General features: G+C 43.9%; 1 protein-coding gene across 1 annotated transcript in view; it reads right to left on the bottom strand.

The window, feature by feature from the left end:
- LOC137300648 (dynamin-1) overlaps positions 1-25,628 on the bottom strand; it is a 185,596-nt gene extending 159,968 nt beyond the window's left edge. The window contains exon 1 of the mRNA XM_067969871.1: positions 25,319-25,628. Within this exon, the coding sequence (XP_067825972.1) occupies positions 25,319-25,479 (161 nt within the window). The 5' untranslated portion in view covers positions 25,480-25,628. The remainder of the gene's footprint in view (positions 1-25,318) is intronic.
- Between the last annotated feature and the right edge of the window lie 1,656 nt (positions 25,629-27,284).

Raw genomic sequence — 27,284 nt, 5'->3', positions numbered from 1 at the left:
GGTGAAAGGCACTATATAAATGCAAGTTCTTTCTTTTTAAATGTCAGGCGATTTTGTCCATCTTGCATAACACTGCACAATATCAATTAAGGTTGGCATTCGACCCCGAGGATAGCAGGGTTCAAGTGGCTGTCGCCGTAATGCATCCGATTTTTTTTTCCAGAGTTAACATGGACAGTGGTTAGTAGGCAGATGGGCTAATCCCAGGATCCCTGGACAGGCAGTGTGTTGGACAGCTGGCCCAGTTGGTCTTCACCATAAGCTTGTTACTTAAAACAGCTCACAAGATGGAGGGGGAGGGGTAAGAGAGAGACACACACAGACACTGACTGCACAAGAGAGAGAGGCAAGCGATGTACTGTCACAACCCATTGCAATGTAAGAGAAACAAGGACACTCAACCTGGAAACAAAAGTACACTCAGGTGGGCCTTAGGCTCAGTAGTTTCGTAATTAAAGCTACAACACCTCTTCAGCCGAGCTCACAGTCAAGAACAGATAAAATACAGGTTTCTTGGCTAATCCCCACGGGGTTTAAAATGTATGAAATAAAAAGATTGGAGAGACTAGAGGAGCTGGGATTGTTCTCCTTAGAGCAAAGAAGGTCAAGAGGAGATTTAATAGAGGTGCTCAAAGTTCTGAGGGTTTTTGAGAGAGTAGATAGGGAGAAACTGTTTTCACTGGCAGGAGGGTCGGTAACCAGAGGACACAGATTTAAGATAATTGGCAAAAAAATCCAGGGCGGGGGGTGGTACATAAGAACATAAGAAATAGGAGCAGGTGTAGGCCAATCGGCCCCTCGAGCCTGCTCCGCCATTCAATAAGATCATGGCTGATCTGATCCTAACCTCAAATCTAAAGAGCACAAGAAGTAGGAGCAGGACCCGGCCACTCAGCCCCTGGTTGGTTGAGATGAGAATTTTTCTTGTAAACACAGCGAATTGTTATGATCTGGAATGCCCTGTCTGAAAAGGCAGTGGAAGCAGATTCAGCAATAACTTTCAAAAGGGAATGATATATATATATATATATACACACACACTTGAAAAAGGAACAATTTGCAGAGCTCTGGGGAAGCAGCAGTTGAGTGGGACTGATTGGTAGCTCTTTCAAAAGAGCTGGCACAGGCACGATGGGCCAAATGATCTCCAGCTGTGCTGTATGATTCTATGAAAGGGTTTGGGGCACAGATTGTACATGACAAATTGGATTCCCGTCTTTAGTGTCTGTGCAGGGCAAGAATAGTGGGAAAACGGCCGCTAGGCAGCCTGTTCCCTCTGCGAATATTGCTCTAGAACCAGCCAGTCAGTAGTGGCAGAGCAGGCCTTGGGAAAAACTCTTGTGTCTGGCACAAGCACATGGCATCAGGCTCTGTACAGCCGAGACCGGTAAATTTGCATCTGCAAAGTTTCAGACCTCACCCTTGTCCTACCACAGTGGCACTCCAGCGCGGCACAATTTAACCGGCGATAACTGGCAAGTGTGTCACTTCCATTGGGAACACTGGCACTAACCGCAGCACCTCCCCAGCACCATGGGAAACAGCACGGAGAAGTAGAAAAATCATTTAAGAAAGCGAACAAAAAAAAGAAAGTCACTTTTTAAAGCTCCTCCTCCCTGTTGATTGTATCCATGAGATTTATATCAATTAGTGTTAATTGTATTCAGGTGGTGGGTATCAATTGGGAAGGGTTGTGTGCACACGCACACACGGCCCAGGGGCATAGAAGAATTGACACAAGGCGCTCAGTCCCCAGTCAACGGAAGTGTCCTGTCAGCACTCGATAGCTAACTCCAGGCTCCAGCACACACAGGCTGCAGGCTGTTTATTTTAAATATGATTCAGAATAACAATCCAGTCCTTCCAGCAGTAGAGGGTGGCATGATTAAGAAGCCATGAAAAGCACAGAACTAAACAGCGGGATTCCCTGCCAACTCGCCACCCCCACCCCACATTAACGTACCTTAAAAGCGTCCACTTTTGAAAGAAAGACTTGTATTTATACAGCGCCTTTCATGAGGTCAGGACGTCCCAAAGCGCTGTACAGCCAATGAAGTGCTTTTTGAAGTGTAGTTACTGTTGTAATGTAAGAAACGCAGCAGCCAATATGCGCACAGCAAGATCCCACAAACAGCAATAAATAAGTGACCAGATAATCCCTTTTTGGTGCTGTTAAGTGAGAGATAAATATTGGCCAGGTCACTGGGGAGACCTCCACTGCTCTTTTTCGAAGTAGTGGCGGAAGATCTTTTACATCCACCCGAGAGGGCAGACTTGGCTTAACGTCTCATCCGAAGGACGGCACCTTCGACAGTGCAGCACTCCCTCAGTACTGCACTGGGAGTGTCAGCTTAGATACAGTTGAGGGCCTCATATGTATGTTTGATGGTTTAGGTTTAGGAATGATTCTTTCCTCAATAATTTCCATCCTCTCATGTCTGAAGGTGCTGACTCCTTGCTGGGATACAGTGTCATGGGTACTGAACACTGCCCTGGTACCTCACTGACAGCTAATCATGACAGTAAATGTTGAATTCCTTACATTACATCCATCATCACTATTTTGTTCTCCAAAAAAGTCATTATTCCCTGCAACACACTGCAGATTAAATTCCATATTTAGTCTTCCATGAAGGTTATCGCACAATGACTAAAATCATAGAATCATAAGCAAAGGAGGCCAATCGGCCCATCGTGCCTGTGCCATCTATCTAAAAGAGCTACCAATTAGTTCCATTCCCCTGCTCTTTCCCCATAGCCCTGCAATTTTTTCTTTTTTCAGTATATATCCAATTCCCTTTGGAAAGTTACTATTGTATCTGTGTCCATCACCCTCTCAGGCAGTGCATTCCAGATCATAAAAACTCTTCTTTAAAAAAAAGTTCTCCTCAGCTCCACCCTGGCTCTTTTGCTAATGAGCTTAAATCGGTGTCCTCGGGTTATCGACCCGCCTGCCAGTGGAAAGAGTTTCTCCTTATTTACTCTATCAAAAGCCCTCTATTAAATTTTCCCGTAACCTTCTCTGCTCTAAAGGAGAACAATCCCAGTCTCTCCACCGAACTGAATTCCCTCATCCCTGGTATCATTCTGATAAATCTCCTCTGCACCCTCTCCAAATGTTCCAGCCATTTTCCACTTATTGCACACTTCATGCCCTAACCTGCATTACTGTCCCTCACCAAGTGAGCCGAGGAGGACCAGCCTGTGCCAATGCTGTCCTTTGGGGTGTGAGAGTGGACTGCTCACTCCCTTGCTCACCCTGCAACATCCCCACCCTGTGAGGGAGGGTCTGTCACCATTGTTCCCCCTCCTTGGTCAGGCCAGAATCACAAAGCTGAGGCGTGTGAAATCAGGGATGCACTTGCCACTCTGTGGAACGGCGCTGGGAGTACAGACAGCAATCTGCTTTTGCATTCGTAAACCGTTGATCCGAGAGGCTTTCAGAACTCAGCAACGGCCGGTGTGCTGAAAGCAGATTATCCAAGCAACATCAAACAGTTGCCGTTAAAAGCAGGGTGGGGTTCGAAAACATGTACAATGGTTTCGTTTTAGTGATTTTATACTCTTTCCGATCAGTACAGCTGTAACCTTCTCCCCTGATAGGGTCTAACGGTAACAAGTGTGGCTATTTTTCACTCACTAACAAAAATTTTAATCCTCTGTTAATCCTGACTACAGAGCTAAGCAGCTTCCCCTAAACCAACCAGCATCAGACAACAGTGGACAGAGATACTGAGAGAACAGAATTAAACTCAAAACCTGCTGTCCTTACTATGGTACCACGAGGTAGTGCAATGTTGCAGCAGCCGGTCATGTGTGTTGTTGATATTTATTATTTACTTTGTGAATTCTAATACTCTGGTCTTCTCCAGTTATCTCCCCTCCTGTCCTGACGGCGCAGGTTCATGGCGGGGTCCAGAGTCACCTTCTGATACCTCACCACACCCGGTCATTGCCGCGTGTGAAACGGTTGGCACCACTGCCAAAGTACTGGCCAGTCCGCACCCGTCTGCCACACAAGTGCACCTTCCAGCAGGGGGCACTGGATAGCAATAACAAAGGGGGAACACGGGCTGATTTTCCACTCCCCATGGTTATGGAAGTTCAAATGCAATGCCTCTAGCACCACCCAGACTATCATCAGTTAACTCGGCACAGACCAGAGATTGAACCAGGCTCTCTCCATGTGGCTCAGCGGGTCGCACTCTTGCCTTAGAGTCATGAAGGTTGTGGGTTCAATTCCCACTCCAGAGACTTGAGCCTATACTCTAAGTTGGCACTACAGTACTGAGGGAATGCTGCACTGTCAGAGGTGCCGTATTTCAAATGCGATGCTAAACTGAGGCCCAGTCTATCCTCTCAGCTGGATGTAAAAGATATCACAGCACTACTTGGAGAAGAGAGGGTAATGATCCTTAGTGTCCTGGCCAATATTTACTCTTCAACCAACACCTAAAAACAGATTATCTGGTCATTATTACATTGCTGTTTGTGGGACCTTGCTGTGTGCAAATTGGTTGCTGTGTTTCCTATGTTACAACAATGTCTATGCTTCATTGACTGTAAAAGTTCTTTGGGACCTTGTGAAAGGTTGAACCCATGACAGTGCTACCAACTGAGCCATGGCTGACACCATTAGGTACCAACACTGAGTCAGAGGCCATTAATTCAGATCTTCTTTACATAAGAGGGGGGAAAAAAAGTGACATTTCAGAGGCACCAGTGGACTAAGCTCTGCTGTTAAACATGTAATAACCCACAAGGCCGTCCTGTAATCGATGGGCTCTTCCAATCGGCCCGAAGCCTGCATTTCTTTCACAATAGAAAGAGCATACTTTCAGAAACCACATTGGCACTTTTACAGGATTGTAGGAGTTTGTCCCTGGCAGTGACGGTGCCATATCACATGGACACATTCTGATGATTGGAATAAATCTAGGCCATATGTTAGCCTTAGGACTTAACGTGTCAGTGTAGGACCCTGCTGGTGTGCACAGCTGTGTTTGAGATTTTGAATATCACAATGACAAATTGAATGACAATTTCCATTTGAAAAAAAGACAGACTTGCATTTATATAGCACTTTTCATAACCTCAGGATGTCCCAAAGCACTTCACAACCAATGAAGGACTTTTGAAGTGTAGTCACTTGTGTAGTGTAGGAAACATGGCAGCCAATTTGCGCACAGCAAGCTCCCACAAACAGCAATGTGGTAATGACCAGATAATCTGTTTTAGTGATGTTGGTTGAGGGATAAATATTGCCCAGTGTTGCAGTTCCATGTTTCTAACACACTTGTTTACTGCTCTAGTTTCACCGTGTCCTTTTGTCATCATCTATGTCCCTCTGTCAACGTCCATCGCTAACCCATTTGCAGCAGTCGAACTCTACAAGAGGATGGCAAGGCGGGCAGTGGGGCACTGTGTGACCAGTCATACAAAGACATGGCACTCCCCCAAACGCTGAGTTGCTAAATGATTGCCCAGTGTGCAACAGACCAGGAAAATCTTCAGGGGCCATTCCCTAATCTCAGCCGACGACGCTACAACTGGTCTCAGTACCCCGGGTTATGGAAGGTAAAATTCAGCCACAATTCCCCCGCCAATTACTAAACAGTGACCCCTGCTGGAAGGTTTGTGCGCCACATGGAGAGGATAGGTCCTGGCCGTGATGCCCCTTCTGGTTTAATAGCTCATCAACCGTCAACATCCTAGTCACTTGAAGAAGGTGCAGGAGGACATTTGTGGACACCAAAAGGAGGCTTAACAAAAATCTACATTTCCATCCTTAAAAAAAAACGTGATCTTTAAACTCCCTTGTCAGGGACGTATTACTAATGATGCTACTTGGGAACTTCACTTACCTGGGAGAAAATAAACAACAAAGAGCCTCACAGACCAGGCTTGGTTGGAGCTTGAAATATCCATTACTCACCTTCACATAACCTTGGCTCCTGGTTGCTGTAGTATGACGACAAAGCGAGAATGGTGCTCAGTGCAGGAAGGTAAATTACTTTGACTATAAAAAGCAGTTTAGTTCCATTCTCCTTCAACATAGGAGAGAGATAAATGGGCCTTTGATTAGTACCTGTCTGCTCCATGCATCGACTGCTTGGGGTATTTAAGTGGGGACTGTAGTCATGCATGTCCTTGCATATTGGTAAGAATATGAGTGATTTAAATATATTTGGAAATTATTAGAAATGAGAGTACTGACTGAAGATTGCAAAGTAGCCAAAGTAAAAAGGGAAATTACAGGCTTGTGAGTCTTATACCTGTTGAAAATATTGAAAGGCATCCTGTAAGAGGGAATAATGATCAGCTGGATAGATACGGCAGAGAGGGAGTTGCATGGATTTATAGAAGGGGAATCTTATCTGGCAAGTTTACTGGAGATCTTGAAGGATATGAGGGACCCTGTTGACACAAGGAAATTCTGTGGAAGTGATGGATTTAAATTTTCAGCGTAGCTTTTGATATTTTGCCACACAGCGATTAGTCCACAAGACAGGAAGGTATGGGTTGGGAGACAAGCTTCAGAAAATTCTCCAAACCAGAGAACGATTGTGAATGGGGCTGCATTGACATGAAAAGGGGTCACGAGTGAGGGGCCACAACATTAGTGCTGGGACCAATGGTGTTTACTGTGTATATAAATAATTGTAGAATGGAGCTGTCCAAATTTGCAGATGACACCAGATTGGGAAGGAAGGAAGAAAGAAAAAGCAAAGCAAAAGGTTGGAACAGGATCTGGAAAGGTTGGGAAGGTGGGCTGACGGGTAGTAAATAGCATTTAACATGGATGAATGTATAGTAATGAGATTAGAGTGGGGGGGGGGAATAAACCAACAGTGAGAATATAAACTAAATGCTTCCAGGCTACAGGAAACAACACAGGAGAGACACCTGGGACATTGATGGACATCTCACTGAACCAGTGTAGCCACAGTCAGGGAAGCCAACTTAAGATGCATAACCAGAGGGATAGAGCACCAATCGAAGGTGGTGATAAAGACCGTACAAGGCACTGGTATGGCCACACTTGGAGAACCATGTACGATTCTGGTCACCATACCACAGCAAGGATATTGGAGGGCGCACAGAATAGGGCAGCCAAACCGATGCCCAGATCAAGGCAGGGATGTCCAAACTTTTGGAGCTGGGAGCCGGATAGTCAAAAAAAGTTAGAAGACAAAGCAACTATTAAAAGAAAAACTGCAACATAACTCCTGGTAGTGTTCAAGATGGCAGAGGTTGTCTAATTATGGGGCCTCTCCTGTACAAAGGCCTTTACTGGCACTTTAAACCCAAATGTGTGGAAGTCAATAGCATAATGGCTACTGGAAATGAAACCTGAAGTTCTCAGTAAATGAGTTTAGCTCATACCAGGAAGCATTGGATGTTCTCGCATGCGGAAACACAAATGCGAAGAAAGACTTGAAGGATTGGAGCTTTTCTCGTTACAACGACGCAGATTACGAGGCGATATGATAGAAGTGTTTAAAAAGGATGGAACAGAGTAGATAGATGCAGACTGTTTCCAGTAGTTGGAAGGCCTGGAACAAGGGGCCATAGATTCCTGATTAAAGGTAAGAGATTTAGCACAGAGGGCAGGAGAAACTTCTTTACACATCGCTGTGAGTTTGTGGAATTCACATGCAGGGTTTGTAGTTGAGGCAGAAACCGTCAACATTCAAGATTACATTGGATAGATGGATGAAGGAACAGGGCGTGAACAGAGTGGGTAAATGTGATTAAGACTTTTTGCTCTTGTGGACAATAAACACGGACAGTTGGGGCCAAATGGCCTGTTTCCATGTTGTATCTACTATATGTGTCCATGTATTAATAGATTCCCTCTTCCCCCAATGCAGATCTTCAGTCCGCGATGCTTTCAATAACCTTGACTGAAATCAGAGCTTTTCAGGCAGAATTTACCACCGTCAAACTGTTGAGGACCTTGAGAATACTGCAGAGATACTTGATCATTTTTACACCACTGAATGCTGTGTTGTGGAAAATGACCTGCCCCTAGAGAGCACACGGGGAGAGTGGGAGGGAAATATTTCAGCTCCCAACACTGCTACGCCTGGAGTGAGGGTCAGAGAATTAGAGCAGGCTGCTCCTTCACTGGTTACAATCCACCAATTAAGGAGCAGCCCTTTCTAGTCCTCCAGGTCTGGGAACGTTTAAACAGCTTGAAGGTGCCGACGTCAACATTGCACTCGAGCACAAAGAGGAGAACCAGGAGCTTTCCCAGGCTGGCTGATAGGACCCAGCCAGGCCAGATCTGGCCCATGGACGGACATCACTATCTTAGGGAATCTGAGCAATGAGGACAGGGGGAACAAGAAGGCTCAGAGGAATGTTATTCCAGATTCTTAAGGGAATCGATAAATGGAACCCTGATAATATCATAGAATGATACAGCACATGAGGAGGCCATTCAGCCCATCATTCCTGTACCAGTTCTTTGAAAGAGTTATCCAATTAGTCCCATTACCGTACTCTTTCCCCATAGCCCCGTAAAATTCCACCACCTCAAGTATTTATCCAATTCCCTTTTGAAAGTTACTACTGAATCTGCTTACACCACCTTTTTCAGGCAGTGCATTCCAGATCATTACAATTCGCAGCGTTAAAAAGAAGTTTCCTCACGTCGCCTCTGGCTCTTTTGCTGATCACCTTAAATCTGTGCCCTCTGGTTACCGACCCTTCTGCCACTGGAAACAGTTTCTCCTTATTTGCTCTATCAAAACCGTTCATGATTTTGAACACTTCTATCAAATCTCCCCTTAACCTTCTCTGCTCTAAGGAGAACAACCCCAGCTTCTCCAGTCTCTCCACATAAATGAAGTCCCTCATTCCTGGAACCATTCTAGTAAATCTCTTCTGCATCCTCTGTAAGGCCTTGACATCCTTCCTAAAGTGTGGTGCCCAGAATTGGACACAATACTACAGCTGAGACCTAACCAGTGTTTTAGAAATGCTTAGCATAACTTCCTTGCTTTTGTGCTCTATGCCTCCATTAGTAAAGCCCAGGATCCCAGATGCTTTTTTAAATAAATAAAAGCAGCCTTCTCGACTTGTCTTCAAAGATTTGTGCATGTGCACCTCTCTGTTCCTGCACCCCCTTTAAAATTGTACCATTTCGTTTATATTGCCTCTCCTCATTCCATAGTATGTTCAAGATTGCAGTAAACGCTAGAACCTGGGGAGTTGAGAAGAGGGAAGGTGCACAGAGAGTTCATTCTTAACCAGTTTATGCAGAGGGTGTGTGTCATTGTAAAGCTGCATATCATCTGATTTACAGTGAGCAATGCCACGGGGGTGGTAACTAGTGTCTATATATTAGAAGTCTGGTATATAACACGCACTTCCTGTAAATGTTACACTTACTTCCTGTAATGGGTGTCAGTGCTCTCCATCCCACCCAGTTTTCAATACCGAGGCATAAATTGCTGACTCAACTGTGTTATTTGAACACAACCATATGTTTACTGTTCCAGAGAGACAGGTAGCAGTTGTTGGATTGGAAGGTGGGGGATGAGGGGAGTATGGACTAATGCTGTATAATAATGTAGGGCTTTCTGAAGCAGGGAAGCAGTGTGGGAAATCTATTGGCTGCTGCACCTCTCCCACCACCCAAGATCCCATGCAGTGCACCATCAAAACAGATTATCTGGTCATTTGTCTCATTGTTGTTTGTGGGATCTTTCTGTGTAGCAAATTGGCTGCTGCATTTGCAACGATGACTGCATTTCAAAAAGTACCTCATTAGCTGTGAAGCACTTTGGGATGTCTCGAGGACATGGAAGGTCCAAACAAATGCAAGTTCTTTCTTTCCAAATGGACCTCAGTCAAACTGTTTGATACCCATCATACATGACATGGTCAGAATCCTGGAACTCCCTACCTAACAGCACTGTGGGAGAACCTTCACCACACGGACTGCAGCGGTTCAAGGCGGCGGCTCACCACCACCTTCTCAACGGCAACTATGGATGGACAATAAATGCCGGCCTTGCCAGCGACACCTACATCCCGAGAATGAATAAAAAACATTTTTTTAAAAAAAAACAGGACAACACACTGGCAGCACCTGCCATCAACAAAACAGAGCTAAAGACAAATTCTGAGCAGATCTGTACTGAGGAGAAATGTCGGGGCATTACCCTTATCTCAAGCTTCAGATGGATCAGAACTCCACAATGAGATTAGCTACACCTCTAATTACTCCCAGGTGAGTGTGTCATTCTCAGCGGAAACACACACCGGACGAGAATTTCCCAGAAGGCCACGACAGATTAGTTGTCAGTGAGCCTGTAGTAATTTGATCGCAAGTTGTAATTACCCTGGTTGAATGCCGTCACACTGGGCAACAGTCGGAGTCCGCATTGTGACAGCTGGTCTCAGTGTATGATCAGGCCAAAAACCCAGCATCAAACCCGACAGGAATCGGAACCTGTATAATACAACTACAACAACTTGCATTTATATAGCGCCTTTAATGTAGTAAAATGTCCCAAGGCGCTTCACGGGAGCGATTATCAAACAAAATTTGACACCGAGCCACATAAGGAGAGGGCAGGGGAAGGAGCATCTTAAAAAGGAGGAGAGAGAGGTAAAGAGGCAGAGGGGTTTAGGGAGAGAATCTCAGAGTCTAGGGCCTAGGCAGCTGAAGGCACGGCCGCCAATGGCGGAGCGATTAAAATCGGGGATGCGCAGGAGGCCAGAATTTAAGGAGCGCAGAGATCTCGGAGGGTTGCAGGGCTGGAGGAGGTTACAGAGATAGGGAGGGGCCAGGCCAAAGAGGGATTTGAAACCAAGGATAAGAATTTTAAAATGGAGGCGTCGCCGGACCGGGAGCCAACGTACGTCAGTGAGCACAGAGGTGATGGGTGAACGGGACTTGGTGCGAGTTAGGATACGGGCAGCAGGGTACATTATACATACAGGCACCAGGGAACGATTTCTGGTCTAATTCTGGGTGTTCGGGTGACAATAAGGCATTCGAGCCTCTCACTTGCAGTTTAGGTTGTCACAGTTAATGAGATTACTGCCTAGTAATTAATCCTTGCTGTTCCATGCACAAACTAACAAGCTATTATCACAAAGACCATCTCGTGAAGGTTAAAATAGTACAGGTGTTTATTAGCCTTCTGCTGCATGTAGTCACCTTATCACTTCCGTTTCGAATGTCAGAAATAATTACACCCAACAGAAAATGTGAGAATTCTTTCAAAGAAAGAACTTGCATTTATGTAGCAACTTTTGCTACCTCAGGACACCCCAAAGCGCTTCACCGTCAATTAAGTACTTTTGCAATGTGGTCACTGTTGTAATGTAGGAAACACAGCAGCCAATTTGCACGCAGCAAGGTCCCACAAACAGCAATGAGATAAGTCATGCTACACTCTTACTTCAACTGCTCCTCTCTCCCCTGCAACCTCTATCAATGAAGGACAAAAGCAGCAAAGTCATGGGAACATCCAACAAGGTCCACTCCAAGTCACACGTGACCCTGACTTGGGACACGTACCAGCGTTCCTTCATCGTTGCTGGATTAAAATCCTGGAATTCCCTCCCTAACACCATTAACACAAGGTGCAGCAGTTGAAGGCCCAACACCACCTTCTGAGGGCAACCAAAGATCGGCAATAAATGCGGCCTTGTCAACGACACCCACATCCCGAGAACAAAAAACATTCGCCAAGTGAAAATTTGGTGGATTTGTTTTGGGATGGCATGTCATAGCTTTATAAATAGAGAACAAAAGCAAGGAGGTTATGCTAAACCTTTACAAAACACTAGTTAGGCCTCAGCTGGAGTATTGTGTCCAATGCTGGGCACCACACTTTAGGAAAGATGTCAAGGCCTTAGAGAGGGTGCAGAGGAGCTTTACTGGAACGGTACCAGGGATGCGGGACTTCAGTTATGTGGAGAGACTGGAGAAGCTGGGGTTGTTCTTCGAGCAGAGAAGGTTAAGGGAAGATTTAATAGAGGTATTCAAAATTATGAAAGGTTTTGATAGGGAGAAACTGTTTCCACTGGCAGGAGGGTCGGTAACCAGAGGACCCATATAATTGGCAAAAAAAAAAGCCGGGGGAGGTGGAAGGGTTTGGTGAGATAGGTTTTCACACAGCGAGTGGTTATGACCTGGAGTGCACTGCCTGAAAAGTAACTTTCAAAAGGGAATTGGATATATACTTGAAAAAGATAAAAATTGCAGGGCAATGGGGAAAGTGTAGGGGAGTGGGACTAATCGGCTAGTTCTTTCAAAGAGCCTGCATAGGTACGGTGGGCCAAATCCTTCTGTGCTGTATCATTCTATAACTCATTCCAAACCACTTACCCAGTTATCAAAGTTGGAAAATACTGCAGGTCAGCCTACATACACTGCCATATCTTTCAGTTCTGGCAAAGGTTTACACCCAAAATATTAGTCTGCCTTTCGTCTATACAGGTTTCTGTTGGACCTGCTGTATATTTCCAGCATTTCCTGCCCAGTTATCACCTGTTCATTCTCAAATGGACACTCAGCAAGATCATTTGAACCACTCAAAGAGTCTTGTGTCATTATCAAATTCCTAATTTGGGTCTATAAAATGCAAGTTAATTTGTTACCTGCCACTCCCCCCCACCAAAAAAGGGAAAAGGCCCATTCTTTCCTCTAGTGGACACTTGACCTCGGCATGTTCCAATTAGTAGTCTTCTTACTCAAAAAACACACCAAATTCATCTATCTTGGGGTCAAACTGTTCTTTTCTCAATTCAGCCAATTAAATGCAATGAACAAGTCAAGAGCTCCACTGTCACAGAGTGTTCTCTGCAGCACCTGGTCAGTGGGATTAAAGCTTGTACTTATTTCAACTAAACTCTCAAACTGATGAGGTTTTACAGGCTCTGCAAAAGAATACTACATTAGGCAGTGGCTGGGAGTGTGCTACAGGTCTAACGTGCTCGAGAGTTTCATTTAGAGAAACCATGCAAGCTAGCTGTTTGTACCAGAACCTAGAAATGTGTTACATTCTTAACCCTATATGTTCAGATATTCATGTGCTATTAATTTAACAAAAATTCTCACCTTCCATTACCAGCACCAAGTTTTTTTTTGGCTAGTTCTCCATCATGCCCAAAAGTCTGTGTCCTAAGACATAACATTAGGTTTGGGGTTACAATGACAATGAGCTTTGCTGAAACCCAGCACTGCACAGATGTAAAATGCCCTAGGGTACATGATATAAAAATATAGACAAGGAGGGGCAGAATATGGAAACAGGGGCCTTCTGGTCACCAGGTCCATTCTCTCCTCCTCCCCCAATTTTCTCCTCTCCTAAAGTCACTGCCTCGTGCTAACAGACACCAGCAAACTTCAGTATCTTGTCCAAGGAGCTAGTCATCTGTAAGCCTAGGCAGTGAATTGTGGCAAGCTATTCAACTGCAGGGGTGCACCGCCAAGTCCAGTCATGGTCACACCTGATGCCCACATATATGTGGCACTTTCCAGTAGGTAGTGATCAGGAGCAGGAATCCTAGCTGATTTCCCCCCCCCCCAATATCTCTGTAGCCCAGTGACAAAGGCTAATTGTAGCACCTTACTGTTCCCCAACAGAAGTCAGCGAACTCAGTACAGATCAAGAGTTGAAATTGGGACTTTCTGTGCTGAGTACCATCCCCTGCAGCACTCACACACAAAGCCATCAGGGGAATTCCAAACTGGTGGGGGTTTGTGGTTAAATTATTTCTTTAGCAATCTTTCCTTATTGAATATTTAATATTTCAGATCAGTGGGGGGGCAGTTATAATCTGTTTTTTGGACATGGGGTTGTCATGACACCAGATTGGATGAATTGTAAACCAGAAGACAACACCCATGACATCAGCACTGCAAAGCTGCAGGAATTTAACCTGCAGTCAATCCTTGGGATATAAAATATAAAAGATCTTGAAAAATCCCCCAGTTCTGTAGAATTGTTTGTTGCTGGGACACTGGTCCCACAGAGTGTATTACAGGAGATTGAAGAGTTCTTAATATACAGACATATTGCATTTTCATCTGTGGGGGCATCAGAACAGTTCAAGAAGATGAAGGTAAAAGCTCATCAAGCCTCCTCCCTCCACAGCCCTTGTATAATCCTCCCATCATGGACTCTCTACCACCGATTTAATCAGGAAAGAACTCTTTCTCTCTCTCTCCCCCATACTCCTTGATCCTCAAATGGCGATGAAGCAAAACTCTAGAATCTTCATCCATCCTCACACCTTCACTATTCACCTTCCCTTCACAAACATCCTCCTTCCCAGGAACAGTAGCCAGCAAGTCCAGTAGACTATTTGATCATCTCAGGCTGCACATGTCCCTTTAACACCCAATTCTGTTCCCAAATATTTATCCAGCTCCTTTTTGAAGTTAAATGCCTCACCTTCCTTTACAATCCACTTGCAGTGAGAAGCAAGTGTTTGATTTAAATACCCCAATCTCCAGTTACAACATTTAATCAGCACATGCACCACTTACTGCCTCATACACTCCAAGATTCAACATTATTGTTTGAACACAATTAACTGTTCAGTACAGGCTGTGGGTTGACCAGAGATGCTTTTGGGGGAGAAAACACACATTTAGCCTTTATGGTGTTCACCCACATTGCAAAAATAAAAATCACATCACTGAAAAGAATCAGTGTAATTTTGGGGAAAAAAAAACTTACGTTTATATAGCACCTTATAATCTCAAAAAAAATCTCAAAACTCTTCACATACAACGAATTACAGTACTCCAAAGTGTGGTCACTGTTATGTCGGCAAATGCAGCAGCCGGTGTGCACACAGCAAGACTGGCCAAACAGGGAGACGAGTGACCAGTTAAATCTGGTTTTCACTGGTACTGGTGGAGGGAGGAAGCCAACATAGTGGGAGGATTCCCAACTCTTCCTCCAAAAAGTCCTCCCGGTGTGCTGGCCAATATTCTACGGAACCATCAGAACAGGCAGGTGGGACCCAAATTCAACGCCCCTCCGGGTGCAACAGCACTGCAGTGTCAACCCCTCCCATCATCCACTGATCGGAAAGAACACACAAATCCCAGTCACTGCAAACAGACACTTCTTTGCCGGTTTGACGAGACCTGTCGGTCCACATGGAAACTATGACACTCAACTCCAGGGCAGTCACAGGCTCACTTGTAGCACTGACTGAGCACTTTACAGCAAGTGCAGCGATCACCATCACTGCAACAGCACTGAGGGAAAGTGCAGCAAATCTGATGACATTCCATTTAGCGAATCAATTCAACAACGCTTATCATTTGTCCGAAGCATTTCCTTCTTTTATCTCGACAAAAAACAAACAAACATGCATTTCCTTCACTTCCCCCCCCCCACCCCCGCCGCGCCCCATTTCAATTGAAAGTCCATCCATTTTCATTTCTATTATCCGACCTTTAAATAGTCTTCGTTGTCGAGCATAATTGACCTGTTTTACTAGGTCTGTCAAAGCCATGCGATTACAGTGCATACTCGACAGTGAACAGTTTGGAGGCTAAATTATTTTATTTTTTTTTGTTTAAAAAAAATGGGAGAAACGCCTATTTTGTTTTAAATCAGCTTTACTGAAAAGTGCTCAGTCAGTGCTACAAGTGAGTCTGTGACTGCCCTTGAGTTGAGTGCCATAGCTTCCATGTGGTTCGACAGGTCTCGTCAAATCAGCTGCAATCAGGGAAAAAACCCTCCTGTAGAATGTAAAACTCAAATTGATGTAATGTACCTGTAATGAATCTGTAATGTACCTGTAACCAATAATCTGTATTGATTGTGATGCAATGAGGCACCCGAGAGTGTCATGAACTGTAATTATGTACAATGTGTTCATTGAACTGTACTTGATGTAACCAGCAAATTATATAATCTGTATTGTGTACGTTTGGAATTTGATATGACAACTGTATTGTATGTATTGTTGCAAATTTTATGTATAAAGTATATTTTTGGAAAAAAAATCAGGCGAACAAGTGTCTGTTTGCAGTGATGCGTGCCTCTTACCGCCTCTGCATTCCTGCTTCAGTCTCTCTTTTCCTCCGGTACATGTACCGGCCAACAGCCACTGCAGCTAAAACCTATGGTGCGTTATTCACTTCAGTCACTGCTCTGGTGATACTTCAGAATTTTCTTTCTCGCTAAAATCGCAAATGCCAGGTCTACTATCTGATCTTGAAATAATCAGACCCCGATTAAAATTCTGACCTTTTAAACGGGCCGTGGCACAGGTTCCTCGTCAACAATCTTAAAGCACAAATTGGCTTTTTCCTCTCGCTTTTCACTAATGCTCATTAGCCCATCAGGCGGGGTCAGGGGAGGGAGATGTTTAAGGATCCTCAACGTGACAAATAGTCCAGTGTGCTTCCTAACCATATTTTAACCACTTTTTAAACTCACGTCTACTAATTTTCTAAAGTCAGAAAGACGGGAATTTCATGCTCTTTGTGTTTTAACTTCACACAGATGCCTTTATGACCAGAGTGATCATAGATGGCACAAGATGGTAGGAAAGAAAATGGAATCCTTACTCAAAGATGTGATAGAAAAACATCAGAAACCAAAAATATAATAAAGAATAGTCAGCACGGATTTCAAAAGGGAAGGTCATGCTTGACAAACTTTATTAAATTCTTTGAAGTAACAGAAAGGGTAGAAAAGGGTAATGTAGTAGATGTAATATACTTGGATTTTCAAAAGGCCTTCGATAAGGTCCTGCATCGTAGACTCGTGACTAAGGTCAGAGAATGCGGAATCAGGGGGCAAATAGCAGAATGGATAGCAAGCTGGCTACAAAACAGAAGAGAGAGTAGGGGTTAAGGGTAGCTACTCAGACTGGCAAAAGGTGGGAAGTGGTGTTCCACAGGGATCAGTGCTGGGACCACTGTTGTTCACAATTTACATAAACAATTTGGACTTGGGAACCTGAAGTACAACCTCGAAATTTGGGGGTAACACCAAACTGGGGAGGGGCATGGTTAATACTGAGGAGGACTGCATCAAAATACAGGAAGACAAACTTGCAGAATGGGCGTGTAATTGGCAAATGAATTTCAATATAGGCAAGTGTGAGGTGGTACATTTTGGTAGGAAGAATAAGGAGGCCACATACCCCTTGGAAAATAAGAGTCTACATGGGGTAGAGGAGCAGAGAGATCTGGGGGTCCAGATACACAAATCACGAAGAGTAGTGATGCAGGTTAATAAGGCCATTAAAACAGTACTCTGGTTCATTTCTAGAGGGATAGAATTGAAAAGCAGAGAAGTTATGTTAAACTTGTAGAGAATCTTGGTTAGACCACACTTGGAGTACTGTGAACAGTTCTGGCTTCAGTGTTGTAAAAAGGATATAGAGGCACTGGCACTGAAAAATACAAATAAAAAAGTTTATATATCGTACACATGGTGATTTTCTTGGCTTTTCAAGCCATGACATCTCATTCCGACGGATCTTCACACAAACTTCAGATGTTCAGATGAGAAGGTGAAAAAAAGATTTACTAGGATCTGAGAGGTTGTACTTACCTGGAAAGACTGGACAGGCTGAGGCTCTATTCTCTAGAAAAAATACTGAGGGGTGACCTGATCGAGGTCTTTAAGATTATGAAGGGGTTTGAAAGGGTGGATGTAAAGAAGATGTTTCCACTTGTGAGGGAGACCAAAACTAGGGGCCATAAATATATAAGATCGTCACTAAAATCCAAACAGGGAATTCAGGAGAAACTTCTTTACCCAGAGAGTGGTTAGAATATGGAACCATAAGGAGTAGTTGAGGTGAATAGCATAGATGCATTTAAGGGGAAGTTAGATAAACACATGAGGGAGAAAAGAATAGAAGGATAGGTTGATAGGGTTAGATGAGGAAGAGTGGGAGGAGGCTCGTGTGGAGCATAAACACCGGCATGGACCTGTTGAGCTGAATGGCCTGTTTGTGTGCTGTACATTCTATGTAATTCTATGCAAGATCCCATCATTAAACTCACCCTTTCCCATTGTCACTCTTCATTACAGTAAGTAGTCCCACTTTCTCACCTGGTCTTTCCCCAGCTGGGACTGATTTGCAGCTGAATGGCTCACATGGCCTGTCCATTGTAATCTTCTCATGGTTAATATGTTGTGACTGTACACAAGCCACTCATTATTTCAGTGGTGGTTAGTCTGTATTAACAATAAGGGATGCAGAATAAACTGCTACAGAGTGGCCACTGATCAATGCTCCTCAGATAGAGATTTTCTCCTGCAGAAGAACAAATATGTAGGCAAATTTCTGAGTGCAAAAATAAGAGGGCAATAATAGTAGGGGACTTCAACTACCCTAACATCAACTGGGATTCAAACAATGTGAGGGGCACAGAGGGTACAAAATTCTTGATCGGTGCCCAAGAGAACTTTTTTAGCCAGTACGTGACAAGCCCAACAAGAGGGGATGCAATTCTAGATTTAGTCCTGGGAAATGAAGACGAGCAAGTGGGTGAAGTGACAGTGGGTGACCAAATTGGGGATAGTGACCACAATTCAGTTAGTTTTAGCATTATTATGGAAAAGGACAGAGTTAAATCAGGAGTAAATGTTTTAAATTGGGGAAGGCAAATTTTACAGAACTAAGAGGTGAACAGACAGAAGTGGACTGGACACAACTACTTGAGGAGAAATCAGTGGCAAGCCAGTGGGAGGCACTAAAAAGTGAAATTCTACGGGTACAATGCAGACACGGCCCCTCAAAGGAAAAGGGTGGCACTGCCAAATTTAGAGCCCCCTGGTTGTCTAGAAGTATATGGGGCAAGATAAAGCAGAAAAAGAAAGCTTATGACAGTCACAGAAAACTAAATACTGCAGAAAGCCTAGGGGAGTATAGAAAGTACAGGGATGACGTAAAAAAGGAAATAAGGAAAGCAAAGAGAGGGCATGAAAAAATATTAGCTAGTAAGATTAAAGAAAACCCAAAGATGTTTTATCAGTACATTAAGAACAAGAGGATAGCTAAGGAAAAGGTGGGACCTATCAGGGATGATAAGGGTAACTTGTGTGTAGAAGCAGAGGATGTGGGTAGGGTTCTAAATGAATATTTTGTCTCCGTATTCACAAGGGAAAGGGATGATCTGGATGTAGTAGTTAAAGAGGAGAGGTGTGAAATATTGGATAAGGTAAACATAACGAGAGGGGAAGTACTAGAGGGACTGGAATCCTTGAAAGTTGATAAGTCACCAGGGCCGGATGGATTGTTTCCTAGGCTATTGAAGGAAGCCAGGGAAGAAATAGCGGGTGATCTGAGGATCATTTTCCAATCCTCACTAGATACAGGGGAGGTACCGGAGGACTGGAAGACTGCAAACATAGTACCATTGTTTAAAAAGGGTACGAGGGAAAGAACGAACAATTATAGGCCGGTCTGTCTTACCTCGGTGGTGGGCAAACTATTAGAATCAATACTGAGAGATAGGATCAACCGTCACTTGGAAAGGCATGGTTTAATCAGGGATAGTCAACATGGATTTGTTCAGGGAAGGTCATGCCTTACAAATCTGATTGAATTCTTTGAGGAAGTGACAAGGAGGATTGATAAGGGTAGTGTAGTGGATGTTGTCTACATGGATTTTAGTAAGGCATTTGACAAGTCCCACATGGCAGACTGGTCAGAAAGGTAAAAGCCCACTGGATACAGGGAAATGTGGCGACTTGGATCCAAAATTGGCTCAGTAACAGGAAACAAAGGGTAAAAGTCAATGCATGTCTTTGCGAATAGAAATACGTTTCCAGTGGTGTGCCACAGGGCTCAGTGTTGGGTCCCTTGCTGTTTGTGGTATATATTAATAATTTGGACTTGAATGTAGGGGGCATGATTGGCAAATTTGCAGAAGACACAAAAATTGGCCGTGTAGTTGATAGTGAAGAGGATAGCTGTAGACTCCAAGAAGATATCAATGGGTTGGTGGAGTGGGCGGAAAAGTGACAAATGGAGTTCAACCCGGAGAAGTGTGAGGTAATGCACTTAGGGAGGGCAAACAGTAAAAGGGAATACGCAGTAAATGGGAATATATTTTGAGAGGGGTAGAGGAAGTGAGACACCTTGGAGTGCATGTGCACAAGTCCCTGAAGGTGGCAGTACAGGTAGATAAGGTTGTGAATGCTCTCCGTTATTAGCAGAGGTATAGAATACAAAAGCAGGGATGTAATGATGGAACTGTATAAAATGCTGGTAAGGCCACAGCTGGAATATTATGCGCAGTTCTGGTCACAACATTACAGGAAGGGTGTAATTGCTCTGGAGAGAGTGCAGAGAAGATTTACAAGAATGTTGCCAGGGCTTGAAAATTGCAGCTATGAGGAGAGATTGGATAGGATGGGGTTGTTTTCCTTGGAACAGAGGAGTCTGAGGGGAGACTTGATTGAAGTGTACAAAATTATGAGGGGCCCAGATAGAGTATAGGAGGAAGTATCTGTTTCCCCTAGCGGAGAGTTCAAGAACTAGAGGACATAGATTTAAGCTGATTGGCGGAAGGATTAGAGAGAACATGAGGAAAAACTTTTTTTTAACCCAGAGGGTGGTGGGTATATGGAATTCGCTGCCCGAATTGGTGGTAGAGGCAGGGACCCTCAACTCTTTTAAAAAGTACCTGGACCTGCACCTAAAGAGCTGTAAGCTGCAGGGCTACGGACCGGGTGTTGGAAGGTGGGATTAGAATGGGCACCTGGTTGTTCTTCGAGCCGGCGCGGACACAATGGGCCGAATGGCCCCGTTCTGTGCTGTATCTTTTCTATGGTTCTATGGTTCTATTCCATTTACCATCACCTTCTGGTTCCTATTTTCAATTCAGCTAGCTAATTTCCCGAGTAACTGCATCAATACACTAAGACGGGGCAGCTGAGACTGTACTTCAATGTCCTTGTCACCAACTGATCGAGGCTTCTTCACTACAGTACTCAAAAACAGATAACTGGAAGACGGTGCAAAACCAGTCGAGAAAGACGGATTCTGCGCTGCAGAATATAACAGCTACCTGATACCTGGGCTTAACCAGTCAAGCACCAATCATATAATGAACATAAAAGTACTAAAGAAAAGATCTATTTATTCCAACAGATCACATCCAATTTGCACACTCACCAATTTCACTGCCACAAGGCGGCAAATTAACAGCTAACACTAAGGTCAGAAGGAAGAACCTCAAAAGGCAAAAAAAAAACTCAACAATTTGAGATCAGACTATTGGAATCCACAAATGTTGTTTCTATGTTTAGAGAAGGATGGGAATCAGAATTCCACTGAGTGTTTCTTGATCTACGTCTACACTTATTCCATCAACCTCCAACCCTTACACTACCTGGGTTAACCACACCCTTGGTTATGTGCAAACTAATGCTAGCTCAAGACGGATTGGTATCACTTTGTAAAAATTGGTTTTGGATTTGTGACCATAATTGCACATTCAGTGCAAATCTCCTCCAGTCAGGGTGAGACTTGACTCCGGCCCGTTAAACCATTCAACAAAGAAATAGCCACACAAGTGACAATGCCTATAGATCGGCAAACATATTTCAAAGTGAACACAGGCCATACACCTCAAATCACACCCTGAATAAAAGTCGAGCCATTTTGAATTCCCAGCTAAGATACCTGTCCGACACTCTGGGCTACTGCTCCATAGTTCTCAGTGTCAAATACAGGGTTAATTAACCTTTCTTCCCCAGAAATTATGCAGTTGCACCCTGGACATCAGACATCACTCTGTCTAACAAACACTTCCTGTATGTGGAACAGTCAAAAAATGATGGAATTATTCACCTAAAAATTCTGTATTCATTAAACAAGATTGACTTGCACGAAACTATATTGAAGTAGCAAACTGCAAAATCAGCCATTGGTCACCATGACAGTTATATCATTATCCATCAACACACAGTTCAGACAGACTCAACGCATCTTTTCTGCACCAAATTTGCTCTGGCCTTTTGTCCATCCCTCACTTCCTTCATCCCACCATTGGCGGCCATGCCACCAGCCATCTAGGCCTTAGGTTCTGGAATTCCCTCTCTAAACCTCTCTTGACCCAATTTGTTGGTCACCTGTCCTAATGTCACTTTCTTTGGCTCAATGTCAATTCTTGTCTGATTACGCTCCTGTGAAGCAGCTTGGGATGTTTTACTACATTAAAGACACTACATAAATGCAAGTCGTCGTTTTTGTTTCAAGTTTCCAACATTGGCAGTTTTTCTTCCCCCACTTTTTGATTGCCGTGACAGTATAGGAGTGGTTCTTACATTACACATGGTTCCAATTATGGTGACTCCCCTTCGCTCTGTATTGTTCGCATACAGCAAGATACCTACACGTCCCTCTGCCCCTTGTGCCAAGTCCATGCAATAATTAGACTGAGCCCCGGAAAAGGAGTCCAGGATTGTGTGAAATCATTAAATCCAATAATAGTAGATGTCAGATTCCCCTCCCTGGGGCTGAAGTGTCATTACTCATTCTCCCATATTTCAATGATCAATTATCTGATTTAGATACACTTTCACACATCATTTCTTGCAGCCATCACTAAAAATACTTGGGAATTGTAATATCAGCAACCCTCATGCCAGATTCTGTGACTGGCCACTGAAAAGTCTTTTGTTTAGGTTTACATGGGGGTAAGGAGTCACCTTTGGAGCCTTGTTTCCTAAATCATTGTCCAAGACTATGCAAAATTATAGAATCCTATTCACTTTGCAAAGAGCCTGAGTAAAGTCATTGGCACCACGTAACCACTGCGCCATCCTACCCTTCCTCCTCCAGTGAGCTGAACTCAAGAGGTCTGGCTTGCAAAAATGACAGACCCTTCACCAGAATGATACCGGGGCTAAAAGGGTTAAAATTATGAGGCCAGGTTGGGTAGGCTAGGCTTGTATTCCTCTGAATATAGAAGATTAAGCAGTGATCCAATAGAGGTGGTTTAAGATGATCAAAAGAATTAATAGGGTAGGTAGAGAGAAACTATTTCCTCTGGTGGGGGAGTCAAGAACAAGGGGGCAAAACCTTAAAATTAAAACTAGGTCGTTCAAGGGTGATGTCAAAAAGCGTTTCTTCACACAAAGGGTAGTGGAAATCTGAATCTCTCTCTCCCAATAAACAGTTGAGGTTAGGACAATTGAAAATTTCAAAACTTAAATTGATAGATTTTTTGTTAGGCTCGGATATTAATGGTTACAGAACCAAAGTGGGTAGATGGAGTTAAGATACAGATCAGCCATGACCTAATTGAATGGAGGAACAGGCTCGAGGGGCTGAATGGCCTACTCCTCTTCCTATGTTCACATTTGAAAGCAGTAATATTAATTTGCAGGCAGAAATCTGGAATATCATGCAAAAGGAAACAGGAATGAAGATTCTTCCGTCGATGCATTGGGTTATCGCAGACCTGATGGGCATTGGGTCTGAATTGAATCTAGGGTGCTCACACCAAAAACAAATATCTTCTTGTCTAAACTCAGATAAAGTAGAGGGTTATTTAAATAAACTGCAGATTGCACCCTTAGTGCTGCTATTAATACAAAGGGGATAAAGGGACATCTGCTTTATTAGCAATAGGAGAGGGTGATTAATATGGAGATTAGAGCCAAGCAAATACCTCTCTCTCCCAGGGCCAGAAACCAAAGAAAAAAGCATTTATACAGAGCCTTTCACGACCTCAGGACGTCCCAAAGCACTTTACAATGCACTGAAGTACTTTTTGAAGTGTAGTCACTGTTGTAATGTAGGAAATGCGGCAGCCAATTTGCGCACAGCAAGGTCCCACAAACAGCAATGAGATCATGACCAGATAATCTATTTTTAGTTATGTTGGTTGAGGGATAAATATTAGCCAGGACACAGGGGAGAACTCTCCTGCTCTTCTTTGAAATTGTGCCATGGGATCATTTACATCCAAACGAAAAGGCAGACGGGGCCTCGGTTTAATGTCTCATCCCAAAGACGGCACCTCCGATAGTGCAGCATTCCCTCAGTACTGCACTGGGAGTGTCAGCCTGGATTTTGTGCTCAAGTCTCTGGGACAGCACAGGACCATGTAGTAACAGGAGTTTAGGAATGATTGAGAGCTTCAGTCATTCTCATTGTAGGGAGGCACAGCAGTCACAGACAAACAATAACAGACCCGAATGAGAGGAAGAGGAATATAATGAAGAACCAAAATGGCACTTGGCCCTCAATTAAATTCTCATGGTTTTGCATATGAATTATGAAATGTTATTAATTTCATAATGGTCAAATATGGAGCATTTCACATCCACAAGAAGCCTGCGTGTGAAGCAGTGCGATTTCATGGCTTCCAATCACTGCAATCATGTGTTCACAAGGTGATAATGTCTGGTTGTAGATTTTATTTTTAATATAAATATTTTCGTTTGCAGTCTCACCCAATGCAGGCGGTGATTTTGGAGGGGGTTGAGGGAGGCTCCAGATGATCAATTATTGATTAATAGGAGCCTGGAGGTTACTCACACCCCCCAAAAAAATGATATTTTAATATAGCCTGCGGTAAAAGACGGACACAATCGAGCTGCCTTGAAATGCCAAAAACTACAAAGATTTGGGAATCTAAGTGCGGAAGCGTTGAATTCTACAAATGTTATAGGATTTAGAGCCCTCGCTCGCTTTATAAAAGGTCACGCACACTCCTCCCACACACAATAACACGGCGCTGGCGGATGCACCCGTCGAATGCAGTGAAATTGGAAGATTGTTGATGCATTAACAGACGTGCAGCTGGGTTAGACATGATTTGCTCAGTGCTAAAGCAACTCCTGCACCAACTACCGGATCGCACCCAAGGTCAACAAGCTGGACGGAATTAAATTATTTAGCAGAAAACAGTTATTTACACCTCCTATTAATTTGACCCAGTTGTTTTCCCCCTTTACATACTATTAACATCCAGGATCGTGTGTGTGTGTGTGTTAAAAATGACAAGGTATTCGATTTAAGACTGCTAACATTTTAAAATAAATATTTTGCAAAGGGACCGTGATGCGCGGAAGGTCAAACCTGGATGTCACATCAGCTCAATTAATGTCACTGAATTGAACTAGTAAATACAGGCTCCCAATAATTCATTGCAAAACTGTGCTCGAAAATCGTCTTATTTACCCACTGCAGCCACATGAAGATTTAGGGCATGAATTCAGACACTGATGTATTGATTTTTTTTCCCCCCTGGATTTGCTGTTGCAGCGATTTAAAGACGCTGTCGGTTGTTTTTTTTAAAAAAAACATCAATAAATGAAAATGCAATGAATTGACTTACTTTCCGACGAAATTTTCCAGCACCGAGCTTTTACCCGCGCTTTGCCCCCCGACCACCCCGATCTGAGGCAGGTCCAGGTTGGCATTCTGACCGATCTGAGCGAAAGCATCCTGCATCTGATTGACCAGAGGGATCAGCTCCTCCATCCCACGGTTTCCCATCTTTAATCGCTTTCCTTCCCACTCAGAGAGAGAAAAAAATAATAAACCGGTGAATTAACTCTAATATATATATATATATTTATAATAAATAGATGATTGCAAATGGTTAGTTTAATTTGCAAAAAGTCCACATTTGGGGGGGGGAGGGGGGGGGGAAGGTTTGCAGTAAAAGAAGGCGAAAGCCCGGAGCCGCAGCCTCTCCGCTCTGCCCGCGCTCCGGCTCCGTCTCCTCGGATCCTGCTCCCCGTTACATGGGGCGATTTAAAGGGAAAACAGGCGCGCTCACTGCGCAGGCGCCCGTCGCGCTGCGCACGCCGGGACTTGTAGTCCCTTTCGCCGCACGTCACGTTGTAGGCGGCAGGGGACGCACTACAACTCCCAGAGCGCATCGCGGCCCCTGCCCAGCCGCCGCATCTGGACGTATGGATCTCCACTTTATATATATATATATAAAAATAAATATAAAAATAAAAGCCTACAGATTGGGTGAGTTTTCCCATTAGCAGTCAGTTAGCGCTCATGGTGGTCTGTCTGGCTATTTGTTATCCTCATATTTAGTTTTGCAAAAAGGAAGCTAATTCAAAAAAAAAATAGGCTTGAATCGATACTGAAAGGGACTCTAATTCCCCCCGCGATTGATGCATAGGCGCAAGTGTTGCAATGCAAACTGGAAGTTGTAGTCACTCCTTCTCTGATTCATTTCTGTGAACGCTGGAAACCACCAGCAGCAGCCTGATCTGATTAATGTCAGGCAAATTAGATGCAGTAAGCACACTGATACTTTTAAAGGGGCATGGTCACCATTAATGTTTGGGTGGCAGAGCGGTCAGGGTCTATAAGTGTAAACAATTTTACAACACCAAGTTATAGTCCAGCAATTTTATTTTAAATTCACAAGCTTTCGGAGGCTTCCTCCTTCGTCAGGTGAACGATGTGGAAAAAAAAATCGTTCACATCGTTCACCTGACGAAGGAGGAAGCCTCCGAAAGCTTGTGAATTTAAAATAAAATTGCTGGACTATAACTTGGTGTTGTAAAATTGTTTACAATTGTCAACCCCAGTCCATCACCGGCATCTCCACATCAGGGTCTATAAGGACAGGGCACACATTTCCTCCTCAATTGGAAAAACAGGACAAGTGATCTGTTGCAGCAAGTGATTGGTCATCCGTTCAGAAATGGATGGAGTGGGGGGGGGGGTTTAACGCAAAAATTGCGGTACGTGGACAGAAAACAAATTTGTAGGACTTGTGGTGGGATGTCACACTGCATCAAATCACTTGTCCCAGTGTTGAGGTAATACAATCAATATATCTATCTATCTATCTATTCCTTCTTCATCGCTGGGTCAAAATCCTGGAACTCCCTACCTAACAGCACTATGGGGGTTCCTTCACCACATGGACTGCAGTGGTTCAAGAAGGAGGCAGCCCACCACCACCTTCTCAAGGGCAATTAGGGATGGGCAATAAATGCAGGCCTTGCCCATGTCACCCATATACCGAAAATGAATTAAAACTATACATACACACACATATATATATATTATATATATATACACACACATTCTTCTCCAAATCCATAGAATGGTTACAGCACAGAAGGAGGCCATTCAGCCCATCGAGCCCATGCCAAATGACCCATAAAAGTGTATCACAAAAGTTTACCTTGCAGTTTTTTCACATTTTGCAACACAATCTTACCTGGTGCCCAATAAAATGGTTGAAAAACAGCATTTTTTGGGACAGGCTCCTCTTAGTTCTTTCGGGAGCTCAGCCTGCTACAGAAACACCAAGGTGGGCAACG

Source organism: Heptranchias perlo, chromosome 31, assembly GCF_035084215.1.
Source record: "Heptranchias perlo isolate sHepPer1 chromosome 31, sHepPer1.hap1, whole genome shotgun sequence".
Classification (NCBI taxonomy): domain Eukaryota; kingdom Metazoa; phylum Chordata; class Chondrichthyes; order Hexanchiformes; family Hexanchidae; genus Heptranchias; species Heptranchias perlo.
The sequence above is the reverse complement of the archived record's forward strand: the minus strand, read 5'-3'. Positions and strand labels throughout refer to the sequence as shown.